General features: G+C 49.8%; 1 protein-coding gene across 3 annotated transcripts in view; it reads left to right on the forward strand.

The window, feature by feature from the left end:
* The window catches only part of LOC128696193 (fibrinogen C domain-containing protein 1-like), a 357,843-nt gene that overhangs the window by 292,729 nt on the left and 48,069 nt on the right, over positions 1-17,045 (forward strand). For all 3 annotated transcript variants that reach the window (XM_070084766.1, XM_070084765.1, XM_070084764.1), the window contains exon 10: positions 1,797-1,903. In XM_070084766.1, the coding sequence (XP_069940867.1) occupies positions 1,797-1,903 (107 nt within the window). The remainder of the gene's footprint in view (positions 1-1,796; positions 1,904-17,045) is intronic.

A 17,045-nucleotide genomic window follows, 5' to 3' on the forward strand; every position in this document is an offset into this window, starting at 1 on the left:
TATGTGAGGAACTCAACAAGAGATTCAAAGAAGTGTTCACAGAGGAGACAGAAGGGGCTCCAGAAAGACAGAGAGGTGGGGTACACCACCATGTGCTGGACACAGTACACACAACCGAGGAAGAAGTGAAGAGGCTTCTGAGTGAGCTAGATACCTCAAAGGCAATGGGGCCATATAACATCTCTCCATGGGTCCTGAGAGAAGGAGCAGAGGCGCTATGTGTACCCCTAACAACAATATTCAATACATCTATCGAAACAGGGAGATTGCCTGAGGCATGGAAGACAGCAAATGTGGTCCCAATCTTTAAAAAAGGAGACAGACATGAAGCACTAAACTACAGACCAGTTTCACTGACATGTATAGTATGCAAAATCATGGAAAAGATTGTCAGGAGAAGAATGGTGGAACATCTAGAAAGGAATGATCTCATCACCAACAGCCAACATGGTTTCAGAGACGGGAAATCCTGTGTCACAAACCTACTGGAGTTCTATGACATGGTGACAGCAGTAAGACAAGAGAGAGAGGGGTGGGTGGATTGCATTTTCTTGGACTGCAAGAAGGCGTTTGACACAGTACCACACAAGAGATTAGTGCAAAAACTGGAGGACCAAGCAGGGATAACAGGGAAGGCACTACAATGGATCAGGGAACACTTGTAAGGAAGACAGCAGCGAGTAATGGTACGTGGCGAGGTGTCAGAGTGGGCACCTGTGACCAGCGGGGTCCCACAGGGGTCAGTCCTAGGACCAGTGCTGTTTCTGGTATTTGTGAACGACATGACGGAAGGAATAAACTCCGAGGTGTCCCTGTTTGCAGATGACGTGAAGTTGATGAGAAGAATTCATTCGATCGAAGACCAGGCAGAAATACAAAGGGATCTGGAGAGGCTGCAGACCTGGTCCAGTAACTGGCTCCTGGAGTTCAATCCCACCAAGTGCAAAGTCATGAGGATTGGGGAAGGGCAAAGAAGACCGCAGACGGAGTATAGTCTAGGGGGGCCAGAGACTACAAACATCACTCAAGGAAAAAGATCTTGGGGTGAGTAAACACCAGGCACATCTCCTGAAGCGCACATCAACCAAATAACTGCTGCAGCATATGGGCGCCTGGCAAACCTCAGAACAGCATTCTGACATCTTAATAAGGAATCGTTCAGGACCCTGTACACCGTGTACGTTAGGCCCATATTGGATTATGCGGCACCAGTTTGGAACCCACACCTAGCCAAGCATGTAAAGAAACTAGAGAAAGTGCAAAGGTTTGAAACAAGACTAGTCCCAGAGTTAAGAGGTATGTCCTATGAGGAGAGGTTAAGGGAAATCAACCTGACGACACTGGAGGACAGTAGAGATAGGGGGGACATGATAACGACTTACAAAATACTGAGAGGAATTGACAAGATGGACAAAGACAGGATGTTCCAGAGACTGGACACAGCAACACGGGGACACAGTTGGAAGCTGAAGACACAGATGAATCAAAGGGATGTTAGGAAGTATTTCTTCAGCCACAGAGTAATCAGGAAGTGAAATAGTTTGGGAAGCGATGTAGTGGAGGCAGGATCCATACATAGCTTTAAGCAGAGGTACGATAAAGCTCATGGTTCAGGGAGAGTGACCTAGTAGCGACCAGTGAAGAGGCGGGGCCAGGAGCTTGGACTCGACCCCTGCAACCTCAACTAGGTGAGTACACACACACACACACACACACACACACACACACACACACACACACACACACACACACACACAAAGACAGGAAGGATCACCTCCTACTGTTTCTCTGGACAGAGAGTGACCAGCCCCGAGACTGTGCTGCTGTGGCTGCGGCAGGAGAGACCACTAGCGGGGTCTACACCATCTTCCCAGCCTCCTGCACTGCCAGGTTCTCCGTCCAGGTGAGTTAGATTATTTTTTTTTTTGAGAGGTCAGTTCACACAGTGCAACCAGTCAGCTTTGTACACGTGCTTTACTCGTCGACAGAACAGTTATAAACTGTCCTGTTCATGAGAAGTCAGTTATGCACTGTTCTCTTCCTGACAGGTCAGTTAATGCCATTTCCTCTCTTCACTGGTTAGTTGTACACTGTTGCTGATTCTGACAGGTTATTTATAAGGTGTTCTCTTCTTGACAGGTCCTTCGAAGGTCAGGCATAAGCTGTTTTATTTTTGACAGGTCAATTACAAGTTATCTTCTTCTTTTCAGGTCAGCAATATGCTCTTTGATGTACCGATAAATTTTCGCAATTTTTCTCTTGACGAGTTTGTAACGGTTCAGTTTTATATCTTTCACTTGACAGGTAAGTTATACTCTAATTGAGATTTCACGCTTTCATGAACGCATCTGCAGAAATGTAGAAGGGGTAGAAGTGTGTACCATCTTGGTACAATGTAAGGGGACGCTATCTAACCTTAGCTACGTACCGTAGTGAGGCAGCGGCTGTGCTGAGTCCACAAGACACCATATTTACACAGTCAGTTGTACGCTCTTGGTAGTTCATTTACACGCCTTTTTTTAGTCCTGGCAGGTCGCTTATGCCTTATTTTCTTAGTATGTCACTTGAGGACCGTCTTGAAGGGCCGGCTGCAGCTGTGGGTGGTCTTGAAGTGCTGGTTTCACGTGTGGATAGCCTTGAAGTGCCGATTGCATGTGTGGGTCGCCTTGAAGTGCCTGTTGCAGGTGTGAGTCGTCTTGAAAAGCCGGTTGCAGGTGTGAGTCGTTGTGGAATGGCAAGTGCTCCCATTCATATTCTCAGACATCCCTCTGAGAATAAACTAGACCGTCCAGGCAGCTCAAATTGTAAACTTTTATGTATATTTACGAGGTAAACTTCGTCTTCTCGGCCATTGGAACTCAAGGACGACAGTCATCAGTCAGACTGTCAGTATATGTGAATATCTACAGTTAATAACATAACAGAACATTGGAGAAAAAGATACGAAATCCAGATACACTTCTCAAATTATGGCTTGGCTGATGTAGAGCTCAAATCCAGACAAGGATAAATTGTGAAGCTTCGTCCAGGAATAACTGACAATTCTGTAACCAAGGAATAATATTAAAAGTCTACTAGTTTTGTTGCTAGGCCCTTGTGGATCTACTGTGCTCTCACTCCACCCTCCACAGTCAGTTAGCTGCTACCCTCCACAGTCAGTTAGCTGCTACCCTCCACAGTCAGTTAGCTGCTACCCTCCACACTCAGCTAGCTGCTACCCTCCACAGTCAGCTAGCTACCCTCCACAGTCAGCTAGCTGCTACCCTCCACAGTCAGCTAGCTGCTACCCTCCACAGTCAGCTAGCTGCTACCCTCCACAGTCAGCTAGCTGCTACCCTTCACAGTCAGTTAGCTGCTACCCTCCACAGTCAGTTAGCTGCTACCCTCCACAGTCAGGTAGCTGCTACCCTTCACAGTCAGCTAGCTGCTACCCTCCACAGTCAGCTAGCTGCTACCCTTCACAGTCAGTTAGCTGCTACCCTCCACAGTCAGTTAGCTGCTACCCTCCACAGTCAGTTAGCTGCTACCCTCCACAGTCAGTTAGCTGCTACCCTCCACAGTCAGTTAGCTGCTACCCTCCACAGTCAGTTAGCTGCTACCCTCCACAGTCAGTTAGCTGCTACCCTCCACAGTCAGTTAGCTGCTACCCTCCACAGTCAGTTAGCTGCTACCCTCCACAGTCAGTTAGCTGCTACCCTCCACAGTCAGTTAGCTGCTACCCTCCACAGTCAGTTAGCTGCTACCCTCCACAGTCAGTTAGCTGCTACCCTCCACAGTCAGTTAGCTGCTACCCTCCACAGTCAGTTAGCTGCTACCCTCCACAGTCAGTTAGCTGCTACCCTCCACAGTCAGTTAGCTGCTACCCTCCACAGTCAGTTAGCTGCTACCCTCCACAGTCAGTTAGCTGCTACCCTCCACAGTCAGTTAGCTGCTACCCTCCACAGTCAGTTAGCTGCTACCCTCCACAGTCAGTTAGCTGCTACCCTCCACAGTCAGTTAGCTGCTACCCTCCACAGTCAGTTAGCTGCTACCCTCCACAGTCAGTTAGCTGCTACCCTCCACAGTCAGTTAGCTGCTACCCTCCACAGTCAGCTAGCTGCTACCCTCCACAGTCAGTTAGCTGCTACCCTCCACAGTCAGTTAGCTGCTACCCTCCACAGTCAGTTAGCTGCTACCCTCCACAGTCAGTTAGCTGCTACCCTCCACAGTCAGTTAGCTGCTACCCTCCACAGTCAGTTAGCTGCTACCCTCCACAGTCAGTTAGCTGCTACCCTCCACAGTCAGTTAGCTGCTACCCTCCTAAGTCAGTTAGCTGCTACCCTCCACAGTCAGTTAGCTGCTACCCTCCACAGTTAACTGCTACCCTCCACAATCAGCTAGCTGCTACCCTCCACAGTCAGTTAGCTGCTACCCTCCACAGTCAGTTAGCTGCTACCCTCCACAGTCAGTTAGCTGCTACCCTCCACAGTCAGTTAGCTGCTACCCTCCACAGTCAGTTAGCTGCTACCCTCCACAGTTAACTGCTACCCTCCACAGTTAACCGCTACCCTCCACAGTCAGTTAGTTGCTACCCTCCACAGTTAGCTGCTACCCTCCACAGTTAGCTGCTACCCTCCACATTTAGCTGCTACTCTCCACAATTAGCTGCTACCCTCCACAGTTAGCTGCTACCCTCCACAGTTAGCTACTACCCTCCACATTTAGCTGCTACTCTCCACAATTAGCTGCTACCCTCCACAATCAGCTAGCTGCTACCCTCCACAGTCAGTTAGCTACTACCTTCCACAGTCAATTAGCTGCTACCCTCCACAGTGAGCTAGCTGCTACCCTCCACAGACAATTAGCTGCTACCTTCCACAGTCAGTTAGCTGCTACCCTCCACAGGCAATTGGCTGCTACCCTCCACAGCCAACTAGCTGCTACCCTCCACAGTCAGCTAGCTGCTACGATCCACAGTCAACTAGCTGCTACCCTCCACAGTCAGTTAGCTGCTACCCTCCACAGTCAATTAGCTGCTACCCTCCACAGCCAACTAGCTGCTACCCTCCACAGTCAGCTAGCTGCTACCCTCCACAGTCAGTTAGCTGCTACCCTCCACAGTCAGCTAGCTGCTACCCGCCACAGTCAGTTAGCTGCTACCCTCCACAGTCAGGTAGCTGCTACCCTCCACAGTCAGTTAGCTGCTACCCTCCACAGTCAGTTAGCTGCTACCCTCCACAGTCAACTAGCTGCTACCCTCCACAGTCAGTTAGCTGCTACCATTCTACAGTTAGTTGCTACCCTCCACATTTAGCTGCTACTCTCAACAATTAGCTGCTACCCTCCACAATCAGCTAGCTACTACCCTCCACAGTCAGTAAGCTACTACCTTCCACAATCAATTAGCTGCTACCCTCCACAGTCAACTAGCTGGTACCCTACACAGTCAGTTAGCTGCTACCATTCTACAGTTAGTTGGTACCCTCCACAGTTAGCTGCTACCCTCCACATTTAGCTGCTACTCTCAACAATTAGCTGCTACCCTCCACAATCAGCTAGCTACTACCCTCCACAGTCAGTAAGCTACTACCTTCCACAATCAATTAGCTGCTACCCTCCACAGTCAACTAGCTGGTACCCTCCACAGTCAATTTGCTGCTACCCTCCACAGTCAGCTGCTACCCTCTACAGGCAGTTAGCTGCTACTCTCCACAGTCAGCTAGCTGCTACCCTCCACAGTCAGCTAGCTGCTACCCTTCACAGTCAGCTAGCTGCTACCCTCCACAGTCAGCTAGCTGCTACCCTCCACAGTCAGTTAGCTGCTACCCTCCACAGTCAGCTAGCTGCTACCCTCCACAGTCAGCTAGCTGCTACCCTCCACAGTCAGCTAGTTGCTACCCTCCACAGTTAGCTAGCTGCTACCCTCCACAGTCAGTTAGCTGCTACCCTCCACAGTCAGCTAGCTGCTACCCTCCACAGTCAGCTAGCTGCTACCCTCCACAGTCAGCTAGTTGCTACCCTCCACAGTTAGCTAGCTGCTACCCTCCACAGTCAGCTAGCTGCTACCCTCCACAGTCAGCTAGCTGCTACCCTCCACAGTCAGCTAGCTGCTACCCTCCACAGGCAGCTGCTACCCTCCACAGTCAGCTAGTTGCTACCCTCCACAGTTAGCTAGCTGCTACCCTCCACAGTCAGCTAGTTACTACCCTCCACAGTCAGCTAGCTGATACCCTCCACAGTCAGCTAGCTGCTACCCTCCACAGTCAGCTAGCTGCTACCCTCCACAGTCAGCTACCTGCTACCCTCCACAGTCAGCTAGCTGCTACCCTCCACAGTCAGCTAGCTGCTACCCTCCACAGTCAGCTAGCTGCTACCCTCCACAGTCAGGTAGCTGCTACCCTCCACAGTCAGCTAGTTGCTACCCTCCACAGTTAGCTAGCTGCTACCCTCCACAGTCAGCTAGCTGCTACCCTCCACAGTCAGCTAGCTGCTACACTCCACAGTCAGCTAGCTGCTACCCTCCACAGTCAGTTAGCTGCTACCCTCCACAGTCAGTTAGCTGCTACCCTCCACAGTCAGTTAGCTGCTACCCTCCACAGTCAGTTAGCTGCTACCCTCCACAGTCAACTAGCTGCTACCCTCCACAGTCAGTTAGCTGCTACCCTCCACAGTTAGCTGCTACCCTCCACAGTTAGCTGCTACCCTCCACAGTTAGCTGCTACCCTCCACATTTAGCTGCTACTCTCCACAATTAGCTGCTACCCTCCACAATCAGCTAGCTACTACCCTCCACAGTCAGTTAGCTACTACCTTCCACAATCAATTAGCTGCTACCCTCCACAGTCAACTAGCTGCTACCCTCCACAGTCAATTTGCTGCTACCCTCCACAGTCAGTTAGCTGCTACCCTCTACAGGCAGTTAGCTGCTACCCTCCACAGTCAGCTAGCTGCTACCCTCCACAGTCAGCTAGCTGCTACCCTCCACAGTCAGCTAGCTGCTACCCTCCACAGTCAGCTAGCTGCTACCCTCCACAGTCAGTTAGCTGCTACCCTCCACAGTCAGCTAGCTGCTACCCTCCACAGTCAGCTAGCTGCTACCCTCCACAGTCAGCTAGCTGCTACCCTCCACAGTCAGCTAGCTGCTACCCTCCACAGTCAGCTAGCTGCTACCCTCCACAGTCAGCTAGCTGCTACCCTCCACAGTCAGCTAGCTGCTACCCTCCACAGTCAGCTAGCTGCTACCCTCCACAGTCAGCTAGTTGCTACCCTCCACAGTCAGCTAGCTGCTACCCTCCACAGTCAGCTAGCTGCTACCCTCCACAGTCAGCTAGCTGCTACCCTCCACAGTCAGCTAGCTGCTACCCTCCACAGTCAGCTAGTTGCTACCCTCCACAGTCAGCTAGCTGCTACCCTCCACAGTCAGCTAGCTGCTACCCTCCACAGTCAGCTAGTTGCTACCCTCCCCAGTCAGTTAGCTGCTCCACAGTCCCTCCACAGTCAGCTAGCTGCTACCCTCCACAGTCAGCTAGCTGCTACCCTCCACTCAGTTAGCACAGTCAGCTAGCTGCTACCCTCCCCAGTCAGTTAGCTGCTGCCCTCCACAGTCAGGTAGCTGCTAGCTGCTACCCTCCACAGTCAGTTAGCTGCTACCTACTCCACAGTCAGCTAGCTAGTCTGCTACCCTCCACAGTCAGCTAGCTAGCTCAGCTACCCTCCACAGTCAGTTAGCTGCTACCCTCCACAGTCACTTAGCTGCTACCCTCCACATTCAACTAGTTACCCTACACAGTCAGTTAGCTGCTACCCTCAGTTAGTTGCACCCTCCACAGTTAGCTGCTACCCTCCACATTTAGCTGCTACTCTCAACAATTAGCTGCTACCCTCCACAATCAGCTAGCTACTACCCTCCACAGTCAGTAGCTACTACCTTCCACAATCAATTAGCTGCTACCCTCCACAGTCAACTAGCTGGTACCCTCCACAGTCAATTTGCTGCTACCCTCCACAGTCAGCTGCTACCCTCTACAGGCAGTTAGCTGCTACTCTCCACAGTCAGCTAGCTGCTACCCTCCACAGTCAGCTAGCTGCTACCCTTCACAGTCAGCTAGCTGCTACCCTCCACAGTCAGCTAGCTGCTACCCTCCACAGTCAGTTAGCTGCTACCCTCCACAGTCAGCTAGCTGCTACCCTCCACAGTCAGCTAGCTGCTACCCTCCACAGTCAGCTAGCTGCTACCCTCCACAGTTAGCTAGCTGCTACCCTCCACAGTCAGTTAGCTGCTACCCTCCACAGTCAGCTAGCTGCTACCCTCCACAGTCAGTTAGCTGCTACCCTCCACAGTCAGCTAGTTGCTACCCTCCACAGTTAGCCAGCTGCTACCCTCCACAGTCAGCTAGCTGCTACCCTCCACAGTCAGCTAGCTGCTACCCTCCACAGTCAGCTAGCTGCTACCCTCCACAGGCAGTTAGCTGCTACCCTCCACAGTCAGCTAGCTGCTACCCTCCACAGTCAGCTAGCTGCTACCCTCCACAGTCAGCTAGCTGCTACCCTCCACAGTCAGCTAGCTGCTACCCTCCACAGTCAGCTAGCTGCTACCCTCCACAGTCAGCTAGCTGCTACCCTCCACAGTCAGCTAGCTGCTACCCTCCACAGTCAGCTAGCTGCTACCCTCCACAGTCAGCTAGCTGCTACCCTCCACAGTCAGCTAGCTGCTACCCTCCACAGTCAGATAGCTGCTACCCTCCACAGTCAGCTAGTTGCTACCCTCCACAGTTAGCTAGCTGCTACCCTCCACAGTCAGCTAGCTGCTACCCTCCACAGTCAGCTTGCTGCTACCCCACAGTCAGCTAGCTGCTACCCTCCACAGTCAGCTAGCTGCTACCCTCCACAGTCAGTTAGCTGCTACCCTCCACAGTCAGTTAGCTGCTACCCTCCACAGTCAGTTAGCTGCTACCCTCCACAGTCAGCTAGCTGCTACCCTCCACAGTCAGTAGCTGCTACCCTCCACAGTTAGCTGCTACCCTCCACAGTTAGCTGCTACCCTCCACAGTTAGCTGCTACCCTCCACATTTAGCTGCTACTCTCCACAATTAGCTGCTACCCTCCACAATCAGTTAGCTACTGCCTTCCACAATCAATTAGCTGCTACCCTCCACAGTCAACTAGCTGCTACCCTCCACAGTCAGCTAGCTGCTACCCTCCACAGTCAGTTAGCTGCTACCCTCCACAGTCAGCTAGCTGCTACCCTCCACAGTCAGCTAGCTGCTACCCTCCACAGTCAGCTAGCTGCTACCCTCCACAGTCAGCTAGCTGCTACCCTCCACAGTCAGCTAGCTGCTACCCTCCACAGTCAGCTAGCTGCTACCCTCCACAGTCAGCTAGCTGCTACCCTCCACAGTCAGCTAGCTGCTACCCTCCACAGTCAGCTAGCTGCTACCCTCCACAGTCAGTTAGCTGCTACCCTCCACAGTCAGCTGCTACCCTCCACAGTCAGTTAGCTGCTACCCTCCACAATCAGCTAGCTACTACCCTCCAAAGTCAGTCAGCTAGCTGCTACCCTCCACAGTCAGCTAGCTGCTACCCTCCACAGTCAGCTAGCTGCTACCCTCCACAGTCAGCTAGCTGCTACCCTCCACAGTCAGCTAGCTGCTACCCTCCACAGTCAGCTAGCTGCTACCCTCCACAGTCAGCTAGCTGCTATCCTCCACAGTCAGCTAGCTGCTACCCTCCACAGTCAACTAGCTGCTACCCTCCACAGTCAGCTAGCTGCTAGTCAGCTAGCTGCTACCCTCCACAGTCAGCTAGCTGCTACCCTCAGTCAGCTAGCTGCTACCCTCCACAGTCAGCTAGCTGCTACCTTCCACAGTCAGTTAGCTGCTACCCTCCACAATCAGCTAGATGCTACCCTCCAAAGTCAGCTAGCTGCTACCCTCCACAGTCAGCTAGCTGCTACCCTCCACAGTCAGCTAGCTGCTACCCTCCACAGTCAGCTAGCTGCTACCCTCCACAGTCAGCTAGCTGCTACCCTCCACAGTCAGCTAGCTGCTACCCTCCACAGTCAGCTAGCTGCTACCCTCCACAGTCAGCTAGCTGCTACCCTCCACAGTCAGCTAGCTGCTACCCTCCACAGTCAGCTAGCTGCTACCCTCCACAGTCAGCTAGCTGCTACCCTCCACAGTCAGCTAGCTGCTACCCTCCACAGTCAGCTAGCTGCTACCCTCCACAGTCAGCTGCTACCCTCCACAGTCAGCTAGCTGTCTACCCTCCACAGTCAGCTAGCTGCTACCCTCCAAAGTCAGCTAGCTGCTACCCTCCACAGTCAGCTAGCTGCTACCCTCCACAGTCAGCTAGCTGCTACCCTCCACAGTCAGCTAGCTGCTACCCTCCACAGTCAGATAGCTGCTTCCCTCCACTGTCAGCTAGCTGCTACCCTCCACAGTCAGTAGCTGCTACACTCCACAGTCAGCTAGCTGCTACCCTCCACAGTCAGTTAGCTAGTTGCTACCCTCCACAGTCAGCTAGCTGCTACCCTCCACAGTCAGCTAGCTGCTACCCTCCACAGTCAGCTAGCTGCTACCCTCCACAGTCAGTTAGCTGCTACCCTCCACAGTCAGCTAGCTGCTACCCTCCACAGTCAGCTAGCTGCTACCCTCCACAGTCAGCTAGCTGCTACCCTCCACATTTAGCTGCTACTCTCCACAATTAGCTGCTACCCTCCACAGTCAGCTAGCTGCTACCCTCCACAGTCAGCTAGCTGCTACCCTCCACAGTCAGCTAGCTGCTACCCTCCACAGTCAGCTAGCTGCTACCCTCCACAGTCAGCTAGCTGCTACCCTCCACAGTCAGTTAGCTGCTGCCCTCCACAGTCAGGTAGCTGCTACCCTCCACAGTCAGCTAGCTGCTACCCTCCACAGTCAGCTAGCTGCTACACTCCACAGTCAGCTAGCTGCTACCCTCCACAGTCAGCTAGCTGCTACCCTCCACAGTCAGCTAGCTGCTACACTCCACAGTCAGCTAGCTGCTACCCTCCACAGTCAGTTAGCTGCTACCCTCCACAGTCAGCTAGCTGCTACCCTCCACAGTCAGCTAGCTGCTACCCTCCACAGTCAGCTAGCTGCTACCTTCCACAGTCAGTTAGCTGCTACCCTCCACAGTCAGCTAGCTGCTACCCTCCACAGTCAGCTAGCTGCTACCCTCCACAGTCAGCTAGCTGCTACCCTCCACAGTCAGCTAGCTGCTACCCTCCACAGTCAGCTAGCTGCTACCCTCCACAGTCAGCTAGCTGCTACCCTCCACAGTCAGCTAGCTGCTACCCTCCACAGTCAGCTAGCTGCTACCCTCCACAGTCAGCTAGCTGCTACCCTCCAAAGTCAGCTAGCTGCTACCTTCCACAGTCAGCTAGCTGCTACCCTCCACAGTCAGCTAGCTGCTACCCTCCACAGTCAGGTAGCTGCTACACTCCACAGTCAGCTAGCTGCTACACTCCACAGTCAGCTAGCTGCTACCCTCCACAGTCAGCTAGCTGCTACCCTCCACAGTCAGCTAGCTGCTACCCTCCACAGTCAGCTAGCTGCTACCCTCCACAGTCAGCTAGCTGCTACCCTCCACAGTCAGCTAGCTGCTACCCTCCACAGTCAGGTAGCTGCTACACTCCACAGTCAGCTAGCTGCTACCCTCCAAAGTCAGCTAGCTGCTACCTTCCACAGTCAGCTAGCTGCTACCCTCCACAGTCAGCTAGCTCCTACCCTCCACAGTCAGCTAGCTGCTACACTCCACAGTCAGCTAGCTGCTACACTCCACAGTCAGCTAGCTGCTACCCTCCACAGTCAGCTAGCTGCTATACTCCACAGTCAGCTAGCTGCTACACTCCACAGTCAGCTAGCTGCTACCCTCCACAGTCAGCTAGCTGCTACCCTCCACAGTCAGCTAGCTGCTACCCTCCACAGTCAGCTAGCTGCTACCCTCCACAGTCAGTTAGCTGCTACCCTCCACAGTCAGCTAGCTGCTACCCTCCACAGTCAGGTAGCTGCTACACTCCACAGTCAGCTAGCTGCTACCCTCCGCAGTCAGCTAGCTCCTACCCTCCACAGTCAGCTAGCTGCTACCCTCCACAGTCAGCTAGCTGCTACCCTCCACAGTCAGCTAGCTGCTACACTCCACAGTCAGCTAGCTGCTACACTCCACAGTCAGCTAGCTGCTACCCTCCACAGTCAGCTAGCTGCTACACTCCACAGTCAGCTAGCTGCTACACTCCACAGTCAGCTAGCTGCTACACTCCACAGTCAGCTAGCTGTTACCCTCCACAGTCAGGTAGCTGCTACCCTCCACAGTCAGCTAGCTGCTACACTCCACAGTCAGCTAGCTGCTACACTCCACAGTCAGCTAGCTGCTACCCTCCACAGTCAGCTAGCTGCTACACTCCACAGTCAGCTAGCTGCTACACTCCACAGTCAGCTAGCTGCTACCCTCCACAGTCAGCTAGCTGCTACCCTCCACAGGATGAACGTGGGATGTTACAATAACTGTTATCTTTCACAGGATGTTTCTGAGTTGCGCAATAAACTACCGTCTTTAAATGCAATTCAATTCATTGCTTGTTCTCAAAGAGCAAAAGTTAGCTTTGTGCCAAGTCTCTTGTTTTAGGAGAAGCGGCGATCAAAAGAAAATAAATCGGTTTTTTACCATTATATTAAATCATCCATTTCATCACATTGCAATTAAGTTGTTGCCCATTGATTTCCATTGTAATATATACCAATTAAAACATCGGTAAATCATCCAACAGTCTGGATGATTTGAAGACAGTAAGTAGACAAAAAAATTAATAGAAGCAGTCTTGGTTGATGAGAGATCTCTCAGAACATATGTTGAACAGCTGTGCCTGAACGTCCAGCTATTACCTCTCCCCTCTCCTCCTATCTTCCGTCACCTGTCCCCTCCATTTTCTTCCCATCTTACCCTTATGCTCCCCTTTCTTTCACACATCTGTCTCCTTTTATCCGTCTTCGCCTTTCACCCGTCGCTTCTTTCCCCTTCCTCTCTTTAACCTCTATTTCTTTTCCAACTTCCATCTTCCCCTCTTCCCACACATACGAAGAGCAATGCAAACAAACACTTGCCCCAACATCGCTACCAAAACAGAACTCTTAGTACCTAGATACTTTAACAACAAGTGCTCTTGTCCTTCCTAAATTCCCACCCCTTCCCCAGGCACACACACACACACACACACACATACGAAAAAAAAATAATTCCTACCTTTCCCTGTTATCCCTATCAAAACCGAGTAATTCGTCCCTAAAATCGCTACCAAAGAGACCCCTTGATCTCCGAAATCCCTTCCTTAAAATGGCGTACCTGAACACATTAATTCATATTCTCGTATCGCTGACGCAAGCACAGAACACAAGATAAACACTGTATTAAGAATGGTTTCTAACTCTACTCCCAGTCTTTTTGCGTGTCTGATTCTATCATGATTATTAAACCAAGTCTCATTTATTGCGCGAGGCGCCAAGTTTGGCAGCGGTCGCTCGGGCGGACTGGTTCAAGGCGACGATAATTAGAGAAGTGGTCCTGGAATCGTAAACAAAAGGAGGGTTGTTGGAGGCGGAGATACAATGACAGGAGTAAGAGGAAGGAGAAGAGTAAGACAAGGAGGAGGAAGTGGAAGACAAAGAAGAGGTGAAATTTAAAAGGAAGAGGAAGAGGGAGAGAAGGAGAAATGAGAAGAGGAGGAAAGGAGAGGAGGAGGAGGCCATTGTTAGAAACAGATTACCAACGATTACGTATACAATGTAGTTGATAAGAACTTCATGGGGAGGAAGAAAATGTGAAGAATAATGAAACTGGATTATAAAAAGTGTTTGAAGAAGATGACGGTAAATGGAAGGGATGCAGAGGTACTAGGTATATAAAGTAGCGTAATATACAGCAAAAGAGAGAATGGAGAAATGGAGATAAATTTTGATTTGCTCGGAAACGAAGGTTTTTGAATGCATAGAGGATGATGGATTAAGAAATATATTTGGTAAAGAACTGGGGACCTGTAAGAATATGATAACTTGAAACATCACTATCATGAACAGGAGAATAGAGCAAATTAAGAAAATGAAGTGAATGAAGAGGAAGAAGAGAAAAAATAAACATGAATAGATGAACGTTATGAGAACAAACGAAAACACGAAAATGTAGAAAAAAAAGTCACTCAGAAGAATAAACAAGACAAACTAGGATAAAACAAGACAAACTATGATAAAACAAGGCAAACTAGGATAAAACAAGGCAAACTATGATAAAACAAGGCAAACTAGGATAAAGCAAGGCAAACTAGGATAAAACAAGGCAAACTAGGATAAAACAAGGCAAACTAGGATAAAACAAGGCAAACTATGATAAAAATAAGGCAAACTAGGATAAAACAAGGCAAACTATGATAAAACAAGGCAAACTAGGATAAAACAAGGCAAACTATGATAAAAATAAGGCAAACTAGGATAAAACAAGGCAAACTATGATAAAACAAGGCAAACTAGGATAAAACAAGGCAAACTAGGATAAAACAAGGCAAACTATGATAAAAATAAGGCAAACTAGGATAAAACAAGGCAAACTAGGATAAAACAAGGCAAACTAGGATAAAACAAGGCAAACTAGGATAAAACAAGGCAAACTAGGATAAAACAAGGCAAACTAGGATAAAACAAGGCAAACTAGGATAAAACAAGGCAAACTAGGATAAAACAAGGCAAATTAGGAGGAGCAAGAAGAGGTTTACGAAAAACTTGCCTGAGGTCTGGTTGAGGACGTGTGTCATCACCAAACAAGGAAGCTGTGTGTAAGACCCCGCCTCAGCACCTTCCTTCACTAGCTGCTCTCTAGTGACTGCACGATCCTCAACCCTCAGGCATCCTACATGCCTTTCCTAAAATCCTTTTCACTTCCTGGAAGTGAAGTTACCCATGTAACTCTATTAATAATATTAATATTGCTATAATAATTTAGCAGGCCTCGTGGTGGATCGGATCTGATCAACCAGGCTCTTACGCTGGCCGCAAGTAAACCGACGTACGAACCACAACCCGGCTGGCTAGGTACTGACTTTAGGTGCCTGTCCAGCACCTTCCTGAAGAAAGCCAGGGGTCTATTTGTAATCCCCTTTATGTATGCTGGGAGGCAGTTGAACAGTCTTGGGCCCCTGACACTTATTGTGTTGTCTATTAGTGTGCTCATGGCCCTCCTGCTTCACATTGAGGGGATATCAAGATTTTGCATCTGGTATCATGTCAACTGCTTATTTAATATGCTTAAGAGATGAAAATCCTGAGTTCTAATAAATGTATCGTACTCCCATATGCGATATCGTTAGAAGATAACCTTAATACGAAACAAAGAATACAAAAGAGGAGGCACTGTAGTAGGCCTCATGGTCCATGGCCCTAATGAGTGTTGGCTAATATGCGTTACAGAAAATATTCCTATATACTAAATAGATGAAATAGAATTGCTTCTCAGCTAGACCTCTCAAGGGGAAATGGCTGCATTGGTGCAAGTGAAAGATTTTTAATCACAAGAACTGATCGCATTCATCGGGTCAAATTTGATTAGTTCTCATTCCCTAGCAGCTGTGTGACCTTTATGGGTTGAGTGCTTTCCCGTGATGTATTAAAAAGGCGCACTGCCGAAAATAGTTAGGAAAAGATAAGCAGGTTACAGAACAAGATGTCTCTGGGACAACGCTCAGTGTAGAGCTTTATCGAGTCTTGAAACACGGGTAAAAATAAACCAGTAGAGCTCAGCAACAATTACAGACTGTGTTCAACTGTTGAAGATCTCTGACTGAGATCGCAATATGGAGATCACTTATATCTGTTTATTTCTGTTGTCCAAATGGTCTCTTAATTTTCTTGGCTCAATGTCTCTGACATTTTACTTAAGGTGGACCCCTCAGAGATGTCCGGGAATATTTGTGCAGATATCTTTGAATAACTTGGATATTTGCGAAATATTGTACTCTATTAATCTTTGCAGCGGCCTGTTCTAACCTTCACTGGAGAGGCAGCATCCTGTTCTAATTCAAGCTGGAAACGTAGAATCTCGTTCGAAATTTAATTTGTAGCTGAATACTACTCGCCTTGTCTTGCAGCTGGTTCACAAATGTTCAGGTGAACAGGGAGGAGACGGGGGCGATAATGATGATACATTCGTCAGGGACAATGTCCTAACACTAGTCCTCATCAGATGATGATCCCACCCTGATTGCCGAAGGAGGACGGTGATGTACAAGTGGGAGCACCGTTATTAATAGCCCTCTGACGGGTCCCGGGGATTCCATCCCTACGAACATGAATAGATGATTGCCATCCTGCAATCATGGTTCCATAGGCCCTGTGGCGTGAGTGCTGTAGGTCTGCTGTAAGGCCTGGCCGCATACCTCTGCTTTAGGCTGAGTGATTGATTACCTCCTATCAAGGCTGATGAACTGATCGCCTTAAAATTACCTTTTGTTGTCTCCAGTGTTATACTCGCCTGTCTTCGACCGAAGAAGCCTGCTGCGCAGGCGAAAGGTTTCGGCAATAAATATAGCAGAGGAGGTGCTCTTCTGTGTGTGTATGTGTGTGCGATGACTGCCGTGCGGGGTGACGATAACTTGCGTCATGTTTGGTAGGGATTTCGGACTATCGTTAAAACATACATTACCATGTCGACGGTCAGTAAAGCAGACTCTGCAAATGGTCAAGAGATCAGTCGCTGTAAGTGACTGTGAGACTAAGCTCTATAAAACACCAGTAAGCCAGGTTCTAGGAATGATTAACAGAGCAAGTAGCAACACCCCAACATACTAAAAATGAAAACTGGAAAAAAATTCGTTTCCTTGTGGTTTATCATCAAGATACAAATGAAGCAGAGAAAGATAATATCTGGAGGTGCGCTTAGAAGAGTAGGAGGTTAGGAGACAGCGAGGTCAGAGCAAGCGCTCTGGGCGTTCAGTATAACAAGCTCTCTCTATCTCTGGCCATAAGTATAACAGGCTCTATCTCTGGCCATAAGTATAACGTACTTTCTCT

Source organism: Cherax quadricarinatus, chromosome 14 (assembly GCF_038502225.1).
Source record: "Cherax quadricarinatus isolate ZL_2023a chromosome 14, ASM3850222v1, whole genome shotgun sequence".
Lineage (NCBI taxonomy): Eukaryota > Metazoa > Arthropoda > Malacostraca > Decapoda > Parastacidae > Cherax > Cherax quadricarinatus.